Below are 12,839 nucleotides of genomic sequence, written 5' to 3'. Positions count from 1 at the left end.
ACAGTTTTCCATTTAATCTTCAGCTCCTGGTTTGTCCTGGCAGTGCATATGGATCAGGGCCCAGAGCTCAACGTAAAAGCGTCTGCTGTCTTGTAGGGTGTAGGTAAAGGCTAGATCCATAGTCGGAAAAAAAAATGTTAAGTATATATTAGTTTAACGAGACCATTGAGCTGATTAACAGCCCTCCTAGGGCTGGCCCGAAGGATTAACGACTGGAAATAGCAAAGATATCAAAGAAAGGTGACCTGACTGAATGTGGTAATCAAAGAGGCCTTGCAATTTTCACAAATGAAATAATTCAGAACGCTTATAGTGAATGGGCTGAAGAGTGAAATGATAAAAAGCTTAGAAATGAACAAGATGGTTTTAGAAAAGGCAAGAATTATACAGATCAGATATTTATATTACCATATTGTGCAGCATTTGTTGATTACAAAAAGCCATTTCACAGACCAGAATTACAGAAGCTCTTTCGTCAATATGGCATTCATTTTAGACATGTAAATCTAATTTTGATTACATATGATCGAAGAATTTGCAGTAAACAGTGAAGAGCCATTGTTTTTTGCCCTTCTCATAGATTTTTTGGAAAAACACGAGGGGAAATGAAACAGATGGTTCAGATCGAAGGCAAAACTGAAAGGTAAAAGGCTTAGGATATTCAGGCGATGTTACTTTAATCAGAAAACACCGCAAGAGTTATGCAGTTTTCTTACTAGAATGCATTACGTATCTTTCAAATATTTAGGAATGCTATTCAATACAAATTCCCCGTGAGTTAAAATTTGGCAAAACGCTGGAAAAGACTCATCACATTATGAGCAGACTGGATAAAATTTGGGTATCAAGTGGACTGAAATTGCGTCCAAAAAGATATTACATAGCTATAGTACGATTTGTTTTGTTATAATAACATGAATCATGGAATGGCCATGTAACTAAGTGGAAGATTTTGTCGATTTGACACTAAGCTCTAAGATGAATATTGGGAATAACAAGGCAGTATATAATGAGAAATTATGCCATGAAGTAGACTACGGAAGTTCCTTATGTAGTTCAGATAGGAAAATGGAGGCTCAGATACTGCAAGTCCATCGGGAGAATAGTACATGGCAGTGTCAGTTGGGGAAGCGATAAGGGATCTTTTTTAACCCGGTATGTATCCACCTTTGCGCCGTGCTTAGTACAAGCCGGTTGGGGATAACCGTGAAAACATAAACAATATGAATGTATTAAGTATCATCAAAATAATGACCCCAAGAAATATTAGTCCTAGATAACAAACCCCGAAAGACTTACCCTTGTGTTGTACATCATGATAGAAGAGTAATCAAATTCGACATTGTAGCCAGAATAAACTTTTTCTGTCACCATCTGGAAATTCCTTCTATTGGCGCTTTTGATGTTCTCTTTGATGACTGTGATGTAGTCGTTTCTGTCGCTCCGCATCATCTCGTGGGTGAAGCCTATGGCGTGACCGAGTTCATGGATGATGGTCATTGGCTGAAGAGAAATTAATTAACAGTCATGACAACATTGACTTATTGCATCATCGCATATTTCTTGTTAGTAAATCTACTATGATTATTATTACTACGGGGGGGGGGGGGGGGGGGGGGGGGGGGGGGGGGGGGGGGGGGGGGCAGGGGGCGATGGGTTGGGTTTATTACAGTCATCCTATTCGACTAGGTGGTTTTTGTAGTGTGGAGCTCTGGGTTGCATCCTGCCTCCTTTAGGAAGTCCATCACTTTTCTTATTATGGTGCGCTGTTTCTAGTAGCACCACTCTTCTACATAGTCCTAGAGGCCACTTCAGCATTTACTGTTTTGCAGTATTATTATTATATTATTATTATTATTATTATTATTATTATTATTATTATTATTATTATTATATTACAAACATTATATATAATTATTAATATATATATATATATATATATATATATATAACGTAAATAGATTCTTCTGTTAAAACAGGATATATCTCAAGTATAAAAGGCCCATTAAAACACTCTGGGTTTTAAGGACTATATTTAGGTGGACCTACTTCCACCCAATCACTACTGAATAAGGGTGGCAGTAAGTCTACCAACATATATATAAATCCAGAGTGTTTTAATAGGCGTTTTATACTTGAGATATATAATATAATATTTAGATAAATATACAAAAGGACCTGGAGAAGAAAATGAGATAAGAGTCACCACCATATTCATCCTGTAATTCCTAAATGAAGGGCTGAACCCCCAATAAAAATATCTGTGTTCTTGCCCAATGCATATCTAACCTCTATCTTGCTCGCAGTCGCTTACTTTGTGGATATTAGGGCACTGTATTCCTCACATTTTTAGAAGGGGTTTCCTATAGTAAATTCACACCAACCGTGCATTTGATGTCTAGGCCAGTCCCTTACGAAGCTCCTGATTGGCTGTTGATAAGCCGGCTGCTCACAGGGCTGGAAACTCAGTCTCTCTCGAGAGTTCACACAGGCAGGATGCATGCTCCGTGTCTTCTGAGAGATACGTCTTTCAAAAGTATCTATCAAGAAAGACGGAGCATACATCCTACCTGTGTGAACTCTCTCGAGAGACTGAGAGTTTCCAGCCCTGTGATTGGCTTATCAATAGCCAATCAGGAGCGTCGTAAGGGACTGGCCTTGACATCAGATGCACGGCTGATGTGAATCTACTCTAGGCACTCATATCTAATACCCTATCTGAACTTAACTCTGCTCTTTTCACACCATAGCTATCCTCCGTCTCTCGTTTTTCCACCTAAGATGATAACTCTCATGTCATCCTGACCTGGTAGCATCCTTGCCCGAGGGTCACGTTCTGAGCGAGGTACGGCGTGATTCTCCCGACAGGGGACATGCACCCAATTCCTGTGACGAACCGGACGTAGGATGAGTCAGTGGCTGCGGCGTGAGAGATGGAAGATGAAGAATGCGCCATGAACAATACAAATTGTTATATTATATATATATATATATATATATATATATATATATATATATATATATACCTACATACATATATATATAGTATATATATATATATATATATATCTATATATAGTATATATATATATATACATACCAATACTATATATATAGTGTATATATTTCCCATTTGCCGGAAGAGTGACCCAACTCAAAAAATGTGCTTTTTGAGTTGATACCAGCAAATAGCCCGTTCTTTCTTCCATATTAAAGTAAGAACGTCTTATCTGTATTTGTAATTCTAACCGCTAGGAGGCATGACATGTCACTGTTACACTATAGAGGGTATGAACAGTTTTGAACTTCAAATTGCTTCTCCTGAAAAAATAGCAGTTTTTGGGTTATGTCACACTTCTGGCAAATGAGTATATATATATATATATATATATATATATATATATATATATATATATATATATATATATATATGTGTGTGTGTGTGTGTGTGTGTGTGTGTGTGTATGTGTGTGTGTGTGTGTAATGTATGTGTAAAACTGTGAACCCAGGGTTTCATGAAATCACCAATTCACTTAGGAATATTTGATCCCAAGTGGCCATAAATAAACACGGTAAAACAGTGATTCATCAACATTGTTTTTCCGTGTTTAGTACTATTGTTTTTCTGTGTTTAGTACTAGCCCCTTGGAGATCAAATGTGTTTTCCCGTGTCTAGCAATAGCCCCTCGAGGATCACATGCACTTAGGGACTTTGGTCGGTCCTTGAGGGACTAGTACTAAACACGGCGAAACACATTTAATCCTTGAAGGGCTAGTACTAAACATGGCAAAACATTGTAGATGAATCAGTGTTTCACCATGTATAGTACTATCCCCTAGGGATCAAATATTCCTAAGTAAATTGGTTAATTTCACGAGTTCCCTGAAAATTTCATGGATTTCGTCAATTTATTTGCCTGTCCTCCCGCAATTTTTCTGTCCGCCCAAAGATCTTAAAAACCACTGAAGCCAGAGATCTGCAAATTGGTATGGTGATCATCCACCATCCAGTCATCAAACATCCAAATTGCAGCCATCCCTAGTATAAAAAGCACATTAAAACACTCTGGTCTAAAGCTTAGGACTATAATTCGGTGGACTAATTTCCACCCTTATCAAGTAAGGGTGGAAGGAAGTCCACCGAAACATAGTCCTTAGCTTTAAACCAGAGTGTTTTAATGGGCCTTGAGAAGTATCCTGTTTTAACAGGAGAATTTATACACACACACACACACACACATATATATATGTAAATATATCTATATTATATAATATATATATATATATATATATATATATATATATATAGATATATATATATATATATATATATATACTATATATATATATATATATATATAGATATATATATATATATCCGGCAATAGAAAAAATTGAGCATAAAAGTATATTACAATTTTTAAAAAAAACGTAAATTAGGACCCCAGTATAAAGAGTGAGATTCCTTTCACAGCATTCATACTGCGTTACTTACAAGCGGCTGGCCGAAAAACTAAGCAGGTGTTTTCCTCCCAGTTCTCAATCGCCTTCAGAATACTGTCCCTCGCGTTTTCCACTGGCAAAAAGTGTGAAAAAAATCACGTTAGATTGAGACTGTAAATGAACAGAACCTTCAGAAAATTCTCCTGAAAGCGGTTGTGAACAGATTTTTGCCAAAAGTTTGTGCTCTTAAATGAAGTTTTAGTCTTGATTGGCTGGTGTGTATAGAGCCTCATGCATGGTCTTGTCATTATGACTGGTTGATAAGAACCTCATAGGTAGGCTACCTTGAATTATGATCGTCTGATTTAAAAGAAAAAATTAAGGTTGCGTCCAATATGATCACTATTTTCTATGGAGACATTACAGACGATCGCAAGATAAACTCGGTAAGCACCTTTGTAACTGGAATAGTTTGTTTTTAATAAAAACTGAATAGATACCTTTATTATTATAACGCTCCCATATCTGTCAATTTTAATTATAATTGGCTGGCTTCTGTGAGAACCGTATAGATACTTAAGAGTAAAGCGTTCTGTGGTGACTGTAAAGATACTGTACCTTCCCTTGAACAGACGCGAAATGCGGCTCTTACCGTCTGCAGTAATGTCGTAAGGAACTGTGGGAAGCCCCCTTTCCCTCGGCCACAGCATATTTTTGATAACGAGCCCTTTCCTTTGTTTTTCTCCCTCAAATATCAGTTCAAACTGCTCCCTCGTGAAGTACATATCGTCCATAAAGATGAGAGTGATATTACCCACATCACGAACTTCTGGGGGTACATAGTCCAATGCATCTTGGACTATCGGTGCTCTATAGGCTGTCGTAAGGTTCTGAAAGAAGAGTCCGCTTTTGTTATTTTAACTGAATTATTATTATTTATATATTTCAGCAAATGAAACCTATTCGGATGGAACAAGTACGCAGGGGCCATTGGCTTGAAATTCAAACTGGCAAAGAATGTTGGTTTCTACCTCCTACCTCAGCTGTAAATGATCATGAAGCAGAACTACAGTAGATTCACATCAACCGTGCATTTGATGTTTAGGCTAGTCCCTTACGACTCTCCTGATTGACTGTTGAAAAGCCAATCACAGGGCTGGAAACTCTCGGCAGCCAATCAGGAGCGTCGTTGTGAATCTACTATAGTGATTTTTCATCGCCCTTGGGGAGACGCGAACCCGCGACATTTGAGTGGCATGTCACGACACTAATCACTATACCAGCCGACTGTTAAGGTTTCTAAATGATTTCGTAAGCAGGATAAAAGGAAATATGTTGCACAAGCCTTAAATCAGCATTCTGTTGCTGGGACAAGAAATACGGTTTTTCCTCGCATGGTCTGGAGGTGAGAATAATGGAACGTATAAGTTGAAGAGAGTTCTTCCAGCGTCAAAAGGTGATTGCATTGTAGATATACAAGACTTGGGTGTTCTTATGGGGGGGGGGGCAATAGATGAAACTGAATAGATTTTCTCATTGGGACCATAGGGAAGGATATTGTTCCCATAAAATTTATGCTTCCTTAATTGGGTAAAAGTTAAGCATATCTGAGTTTAACCAGACCACTGAGCTGATTAACAGCTCTCCTAGGGCTGGCCCGAAGGATTAGATATTTTGACATGTCTAGGAACCAATTGGTCACCTAGCAACGGGACCTACAGCTTATTGTGGGATCCAAACCACATTATATCGAGAAGTGAATTTCTATCACCAGAAATAAATTCCTCTGAAATTCCTCTGACTTCGCGTTGGCCGAGCCGAGAATCGAACTTCGGACCACCGGATCTTCAAGTGGGTAAGAGGTGGGAATATTTTGTACGCATTATTAGGTTGCTTCGTTTCAGAGTAATACAGGTTAAATTATGGAGAGAGGAAGTGAAATTTTGAACTGATGAATTATAGGTTTTCGTACGTGGACGTGGAATGAAAAAGCTTTGTTCTTTTACTGTTGGTGGTTTGTTCACGGAACCGTAGGAGTAATATGAATTAGTGCTGAAAATATAAACGTAAAATTTTTTAACGGAAATCGAAATACAAGAGAAAGAAATTCTACGGTACTAGGGACGGAAATAACTCTTCACTTGTTTTTTGTTTTTTATAACGAGTGTGTATATATGAGATTGTTTTAAAAATAAAGTAGATCATATATTTAAAAAAAAAAAAACCGGCTTAAAAAATGCTCAAGGCCTGTCCACACTAGCGGGCGTGCCCGTCGGGCTCTTCCAGCTATTTACTATATTTTCGCTCCTCGCTTCCTGAAAACAGTGTTTTTTAACCAGACAATTGCATTAACTAGCCGATTCTGGCTCCATACTCGGTCGGTCAGTATAGTGGAACTGGATATGGGAACAGTGTTTGTCCATCGGACAGTGCCCGCTAGTGTGGACAAGGCCTTTGACAGTGTTTATCTCTAATTGATTATTCACGCTCGTTCTGGTGTGAGTACCGAGAAGGGGGCATTGCCAAATACCACCTGGAATAAAATGGTCACTGGTCTTAAATGTGCCGCTGAACATATCTCATTTTGGACATTTCGTTTTATTTTGCGGAAAAGTTAAAAACGTCTTTTTAATACTTCTCTGAAATGCCCTATCTTGCACTTAAGCTAAGGGGTTTTGCCATATTTTGCACGTAAGTTGTGGGAATTTTTTCAAAGCTTGAGCGGAAAGGACTTTGCCTCAATTTTTAACTAAACTTAGACGTTTTCCTAATTTGTTTCTAACTTGGGGACTGTTTTTAACTTTGCACTTCAGCAGAGGGGATTTTTTTTTCTTATTTTACACTTGGGCTAAGATCTGTTTTTCTTATGTTGCACTTAAGCTGAGTGGCTCTTAGCTGAGTGTATTTTATCGTTGCTTGTACTTACCGTGTTTTGTCGTAATGAGCTTAGGAGATTTTTCCTATTTTGTTATTAAGGTGAGGGACTTTTAATCTACTTTTTTCTTAATCTGAGGGTTATTTTCACTTAGAACTTAAGTTGAAGGTATTTTGACTTATATTGCACTCATGCAAAGGGTATATTTAGTTATTTTTTGTCATATTTTGCTCCTTAACCGAGGGGCTTTTGTTCTACTTTACAGTGAAGCCATGTGGCCATTGTACCATTTTGCTGTGTGGACTTTCTCTTATTTGATCACATGCTAATAGATTTTGCCCTATTTTGAATATATCCTTAAGCGGTTTAGACCTCTATTGCCCTTAAACTGAGGTCAAGCTGAAGACCTTGATTTTATTGTGCACTTAAGCTCAGGTCCTTTTGTGAGCTAAGGATCTTGTAATATTTTACTCATGAGCGAAGGACCTATAGGTAATTTTGAACGCCAGAGCTGAAGTACTTTTTCCTGTTTTTCACTTAATCTCTTGCCCTTTTTCCTGTTTTGCGCTTCAGTTCCTAGGTTTGTGTTATATTTTTTATTTAATAATTTTTGTACTTGAGACTACGGAATTTTCTCCTATACTGCAGTTTAGGGAATTTCCTCCTATACTGCAGTTTAGCTAAGGAGTTTTTAGCCTATTTGAAACATTAGATTGACAGGTTTTTTCTTATTTTTTAAATTTTTTTTTATTTATTTATTTTTTTTTGCTTTTCAATACTCATGCTGGGGAGCTTTTGTCTTCTTTTTAGCTAAGCTTAGGGATTTTGTTTTACTTTTAACTAAAGATGAACGATTTGTTCTTTCAGTGAAGTGTGTTTTCTCAGTTTTGCACTTATAGACTGAGGGGTTTTTTTTCCCTTACTTCGCCCTTAACCTGAAAGTTTTTTTTCTTATAGTGTACTAAAGCTGAAGGGGTTTTGTTCCATTGCACACACTCAGGCTGAGGCATTTGTCATGTTTTGCTCTTAAGCTGAGGGAAGACCTCAAATGTAATAGACTTTTATTGTATTTTGTCAAATATGAGGGTTTTTGTCTTAAGAAATTTATGCAATGACATTTGTTCTGTTTTGAACTCGGGAGATTTTTTTTTTATTTCACGCTAAAGCTATCTGAATTTTAGGCGAAGTGGGTTTTTCATATTTTGCCATTTAAGTTGGGGGGTGGGGTGGTTGTGTTCTATTCTGTTGAAGCTGGCGTTTTTTTTTTTTTTAACAAGGTGAAGAGTTTTGTTCTTTTCTATATTTATGCCTAGAGGCTTTGTCATATTTTGGATTTCTATTTTGCAATGAAGTAAGACGCTTGATCCTAATCAGCTATTAAGACAAGGGGCTTTTGCACTAAAGCAGATGATTTTTGTTGCAGTTTGCTCATGAAAATAGGGGATTTTTTCCTATTTTGTCGTAAGTAAAATGTTTTTGCTTCCTATATTAAACTTATTTAAATGACTTTTGTCGTATTTTGAATTTAAGTCTACAGAAATGATCCTTTTGAGGGATTTTTGCTTAATTTACATTTACGGTAATGTCCTTTTGTCCAGTTTTACAATTAAACAGAAAAGCTTTTGTTCTATTGAAGCACCGGGTCGTTGTGTCTATTTTAAACTTAATCTGAGAAGATATTTTCTGATTTTTCACTCAAGCTAATGAAGGGTAGATTAGTGCAGGCCTTATGTGTCCACCTTAAGCCTGTGCGCTCTTTACTAATCGGCCATTTTTATTTACGAGTATTCCATTTATTTCTCTTCTTTTCATTCCTTGTACAGCTGTTTTCTTCCTTCCTGTCCTCTCAACTGCTGCTTCACAGTCCAGTGCATCCTCAAGGCAACAGAATTCACTATCTCTTGTAGGACTTGCTCATCCATCACAAAGACAGTCCTCAGTTCCCCTCAGTTCAATCGTCAAATATTTCTTCATGTATATTTTACCATCCTGATTACCTCTTGTGACACCATCTGTAATATTTGGTAGACAGCGCTGCCCCAGCACCTTTCCCACACTACACTTGATCCCTTTCTGTGTTATAATTTTGTTCTTTTCCTGTCACTTTCAGTTTTGCTTTCCTTACATTGCTTTTCCCTTCATTTTCTCTCTGCCACCTTGTAAACACATCCACCTCATCTTTCTCAGATGCTGCTGTTATTGCTCTGTCAACTGTATCAAGAAGCTCCCACGGACCCCCTTTTGCACACTCCTTCGTGGCTTCTTCCATGATAAACAGCAAAGGACTCATCTTTGATTCCTGATGAACATCAACATGTATCCCAAATTCCTCTGAAAGATCTGCCACTGTTGGGATTCTAGTTCTGGAGTTATGATAGAGTAACATCACTCACGAGATTAGTGTATCTTCCTGGTACCCTCTGTCCTCTTAATGCCCATTTAATTATTTGCCATGGTACTCTTGTCAAAGACCCACAAATGTGATGGTGTGATTGTATTCTTTGCCCGAAACTTTGCATGTAGTTGGTGTGTTATAAAGACTGCTTCTGTCGATCTTTCAGGATTAGAGCAAAACTTGCCGTTAATAATTATATATATTCATTTGATGTGCCTTTCCTGTGGCACCTTTTCCTATATTTTCAAAGAATGCTCCAGTAGTTTTATCTCTAATTTCCACGTTACTGTAAATACTCTTTCCCTTTGTGTTCCATCACTGTATTACTCATTTCAGATTCTTCTGGTTTTATATACATATACATATATATACACACATATATAATATATATATATATATAATATTATATATATATATATATATATATATATATATAATATATATATATATATTTTATATATATATATATATATATATATATTATATATATATATATATATATATATATATATATATATATATATATATATATATATATATATATATATATATATATATATATATATATATATATATATCTGCAACTGATCTATCCCTTGGAAAACGGAGTCTTGATAGAAAGAGTAAAACCAGCACTTGTACATAAAACATCCTTTATTTTGTTATGACTACCGGTTTCGAAGTAACTATCTCCATCATGAGGTCTATACTAAAACACAGAAAGAAAAAAAAATTAAAAATCACTAAATTACAATCGATCATTAGAATGAAGAAATGTTACACAAAGGTTACATTGTATATATGATAATAAAAGAGTAATGTACAAGCATAAAAAAAGGAAAGGAAGCAATATTAAAAAAAGGAAATACCTGCATCATGAAGGCATACAAACATACACACGGGATCACGCAAATAGTGATCACCCTCTAAGGTTAGATTCATTTTCCATTCTCTCTAGTCGAGTGGCCCCCATGGAACTGGCAATAGTAGAAAGTCTCTACACTTTAAAGTTGAAACCTTCCCTCAGTAACAACGAGAGGTCCACGGAGATGCTGTGTTTTTAAAATTTTTAGTGTGTATGTTTGTATGCCTTCATGATGCAGGTATTTACTTTTTTTTAATATTGCTTCCTTTCCTTTTTTATGCTTGTACATTACTCTTTTTTTATTATATATACAATGTAACCTTTGTGTAACATTTCTTCATTCTAATGTTCGATTGTAGTTTAGTAATTTTTAATTTTTTTTTCTTTCTGTGTTTTTGATGATGGAGACAGTTACTCCGAAACCGGTAGTCATAACAAAATAAAGGATGTTTTATGTACAAGTGCTGGTTTTACTCTTTATATATATATATATATATATATATATATATATATATATATATATATATATATATATATATATATATATATATATATATATATATATATATATAATGTAGTGGTAATATATATCCCACAACACTACGCCACTTTACCATAATAGTAAAAAAAATATATCAAGAGAGTGGCCCCTGCCATGTTCGTACTTAAAGTGCTGATTACTGGATAAACCTTATATGATAGATTTTTTTAAAAATTAGCCACTTCATACACCCACAAAGGAGTCTAAGTGGTAGGAGTTTAAATCCCTGGATTCACCTTCATTTTGCATGCACTCTCTCACCCCTGGATATTATAGCCTTTTTTTTCCAGTTTCCCTTCCAGTCCGTATATCCAGCACTTTTCAGGGATTCCTCTCCTTCCTCTTAGCACTGCCACATTAGTCACTTTTTTTTTTTTTCACCTACTATCATCCTTCATTCTTTCCACATAACCAGACCATTCCAAAACTTTGTGATCCATAATTTCACATTCTTATATCTTTTGTCACTTCTACGTATCTTTTTTTATTTATTAAGTTCTTGCAGCATTCAAACGATGAATAATCTCAACAACGTCAACCTTCTTCCTTTTAATCGAACTTAACATCCATGCATCATTTTCAAAAAGGATAGTTGGCTTAACTATCCATTTATGCATCCCACCTTGGTTTCCTTAGAAACTTCAAAATTCGTCCCATTGTTTTGCCCACATACAGCCACCCTCTTTCCTTCACCTAATTTGTGACACTTCCTTTCTCATCCTACCGTCATCCAGATACCGTTAAGGATCAATTGCTTCCATTCTTCCACCTTCCAGATTTCCATTTACCCTCAAAAACTTGCCCTTGGTTACATATCCTATCAACTTTCTTGTATAGCGAAACCTTTCAAACTCTTTCACCAATTTCTGTAGATTCTCATTATCCTCGTCCACATTGCCTTACTATCATTTCTCTCAGTGTTCTAGGTTAATATATGCAGCTTCCTTCTTTACTTTTAAACTCCCCACATAACTGTTTCATAATACACACTTGATCCACACACCCTCTTCCTTGCCTAAACAAACACATTTCTTCCCATGTCAACCTTTCTATCATTTACCATAACCTCTCGATCAGAAACTTGCTGAACACTTTACTTGGAACTCGTATACTATATAATGTTATCCCTTAAGAGTCTTGCAGTCTCTTCTGGCACCTTTGCTCTTCCCATCTGGGACTGAAACCCACCAGTCCATCCAGCTGTGAGTAGGTTACCATTGTCAGTTGTGTTCGAGAAAAAGGCGTGGAGCCAGCAACCTCACATTTATTTTCGGCATTAATTCCAGTTGATGTTTTCACGCCAGTTTCACAAACTAATCAGTCAGTCAGTCTATCAGTTAATCAATCCGTGACAAGAGAAACTATGAGAATACCTGCGGGCTGTCATCTGCTAAAGCAGGAGCAACAAGAAACGCCAAAAGAACTTCAAGCCACGCCATGATGTACCCGAAGACTGATATTTGCGATATGAATTCAAAATGAACATACGACGTGCCGTAAGCGGTCCCTAATTGTCGCAAACAGTGTCAAGAAGAATGATAAATCTTCTTTGAACGTGTCCTGTGTCAAAACAAGCGAGAAATATATATAGAGGTGGTGACATGACTTCATTTTGGATGCGAGTCCCGCACGTAAGTTCTTAGTGGGCGTTATTATGATGTTTGAGAAACTCAATTAAGAATGTTTGACGTAATTGTCTGTAATGGGCAAATAGAAATAG

At 36.5% G+C, this 12,839-nt stretch overlaps 1 protein-coding gene across 5 annotated transcripts in view; it reads right to left on the bottom strand.

Moving 5' to 3' along the window:
• The window catches only part of LOC135207895 (protein SpAN-like), a 38,409-nt gene extending 25,758 nt beyond the window's left edge, over window positions 1-12,651 (bottom strand). For 3 of the 5 annotated variants that reach the window (XM_064239809.1, XM_064239810.1, XM_064239812.1), the window contains exons 1-5: window positions 12,493-12,651; window positions 5,096-5,333; window positions 4,496-4,576; window positions 2,807-2,919; window positions 1,300-1,503 (exon numbers count right to left, since the gene is read on the bottom strand). In XM_064239809.1, the coding sequence (XP_064095879.1) occupies window positions 1,300-1,503; window positions 2,807-2,919; window positions 4,496-4,576; window positions 5,096-5,333; window positions 12,493-12,558 (702 nt within the window). In that variant the 5' untranslated portion in view covers window positions 12,559-12,651. Of the gene's footprint in view, window positions 1-1,299; window positions 1,504-2,806; window positions 2,920-4,495; window positions 4,577-5,095; window positions 5,334-12,381; window positions 12,472-12,492 lie in introns of those variants that run through there. The other 2 variants (XM_064239811.1, XM_064239813.1) reach the window with 2 other exon arrangements.
• Between the last annotated feature and the right edge of the window lie 188 nt (window positions 12,652-12,839).

The sequence above is a fragment of the Macrobrachium nipponense genome, chromosome 34 (assembly GCF_015104395.2).
Source record: "Macrobrachium nipponense isolate FS-2020 chromosome 34, ASM1510439v2, whole genome shotgun sequence".
In the NCBI taxonomy this organism is placed as follows: Eukaryota; Metazoa; Arthropoda; class Malacostraca; order Decapoda; family Palaemonidae; genus Macrobrachium; species Macrobrachium nipponense.
The sequence above is the reverse complement of the archived record's forward strand: the minus strand, read 5'-3'. Positions and strand labels throughout refer to the sequence as shown.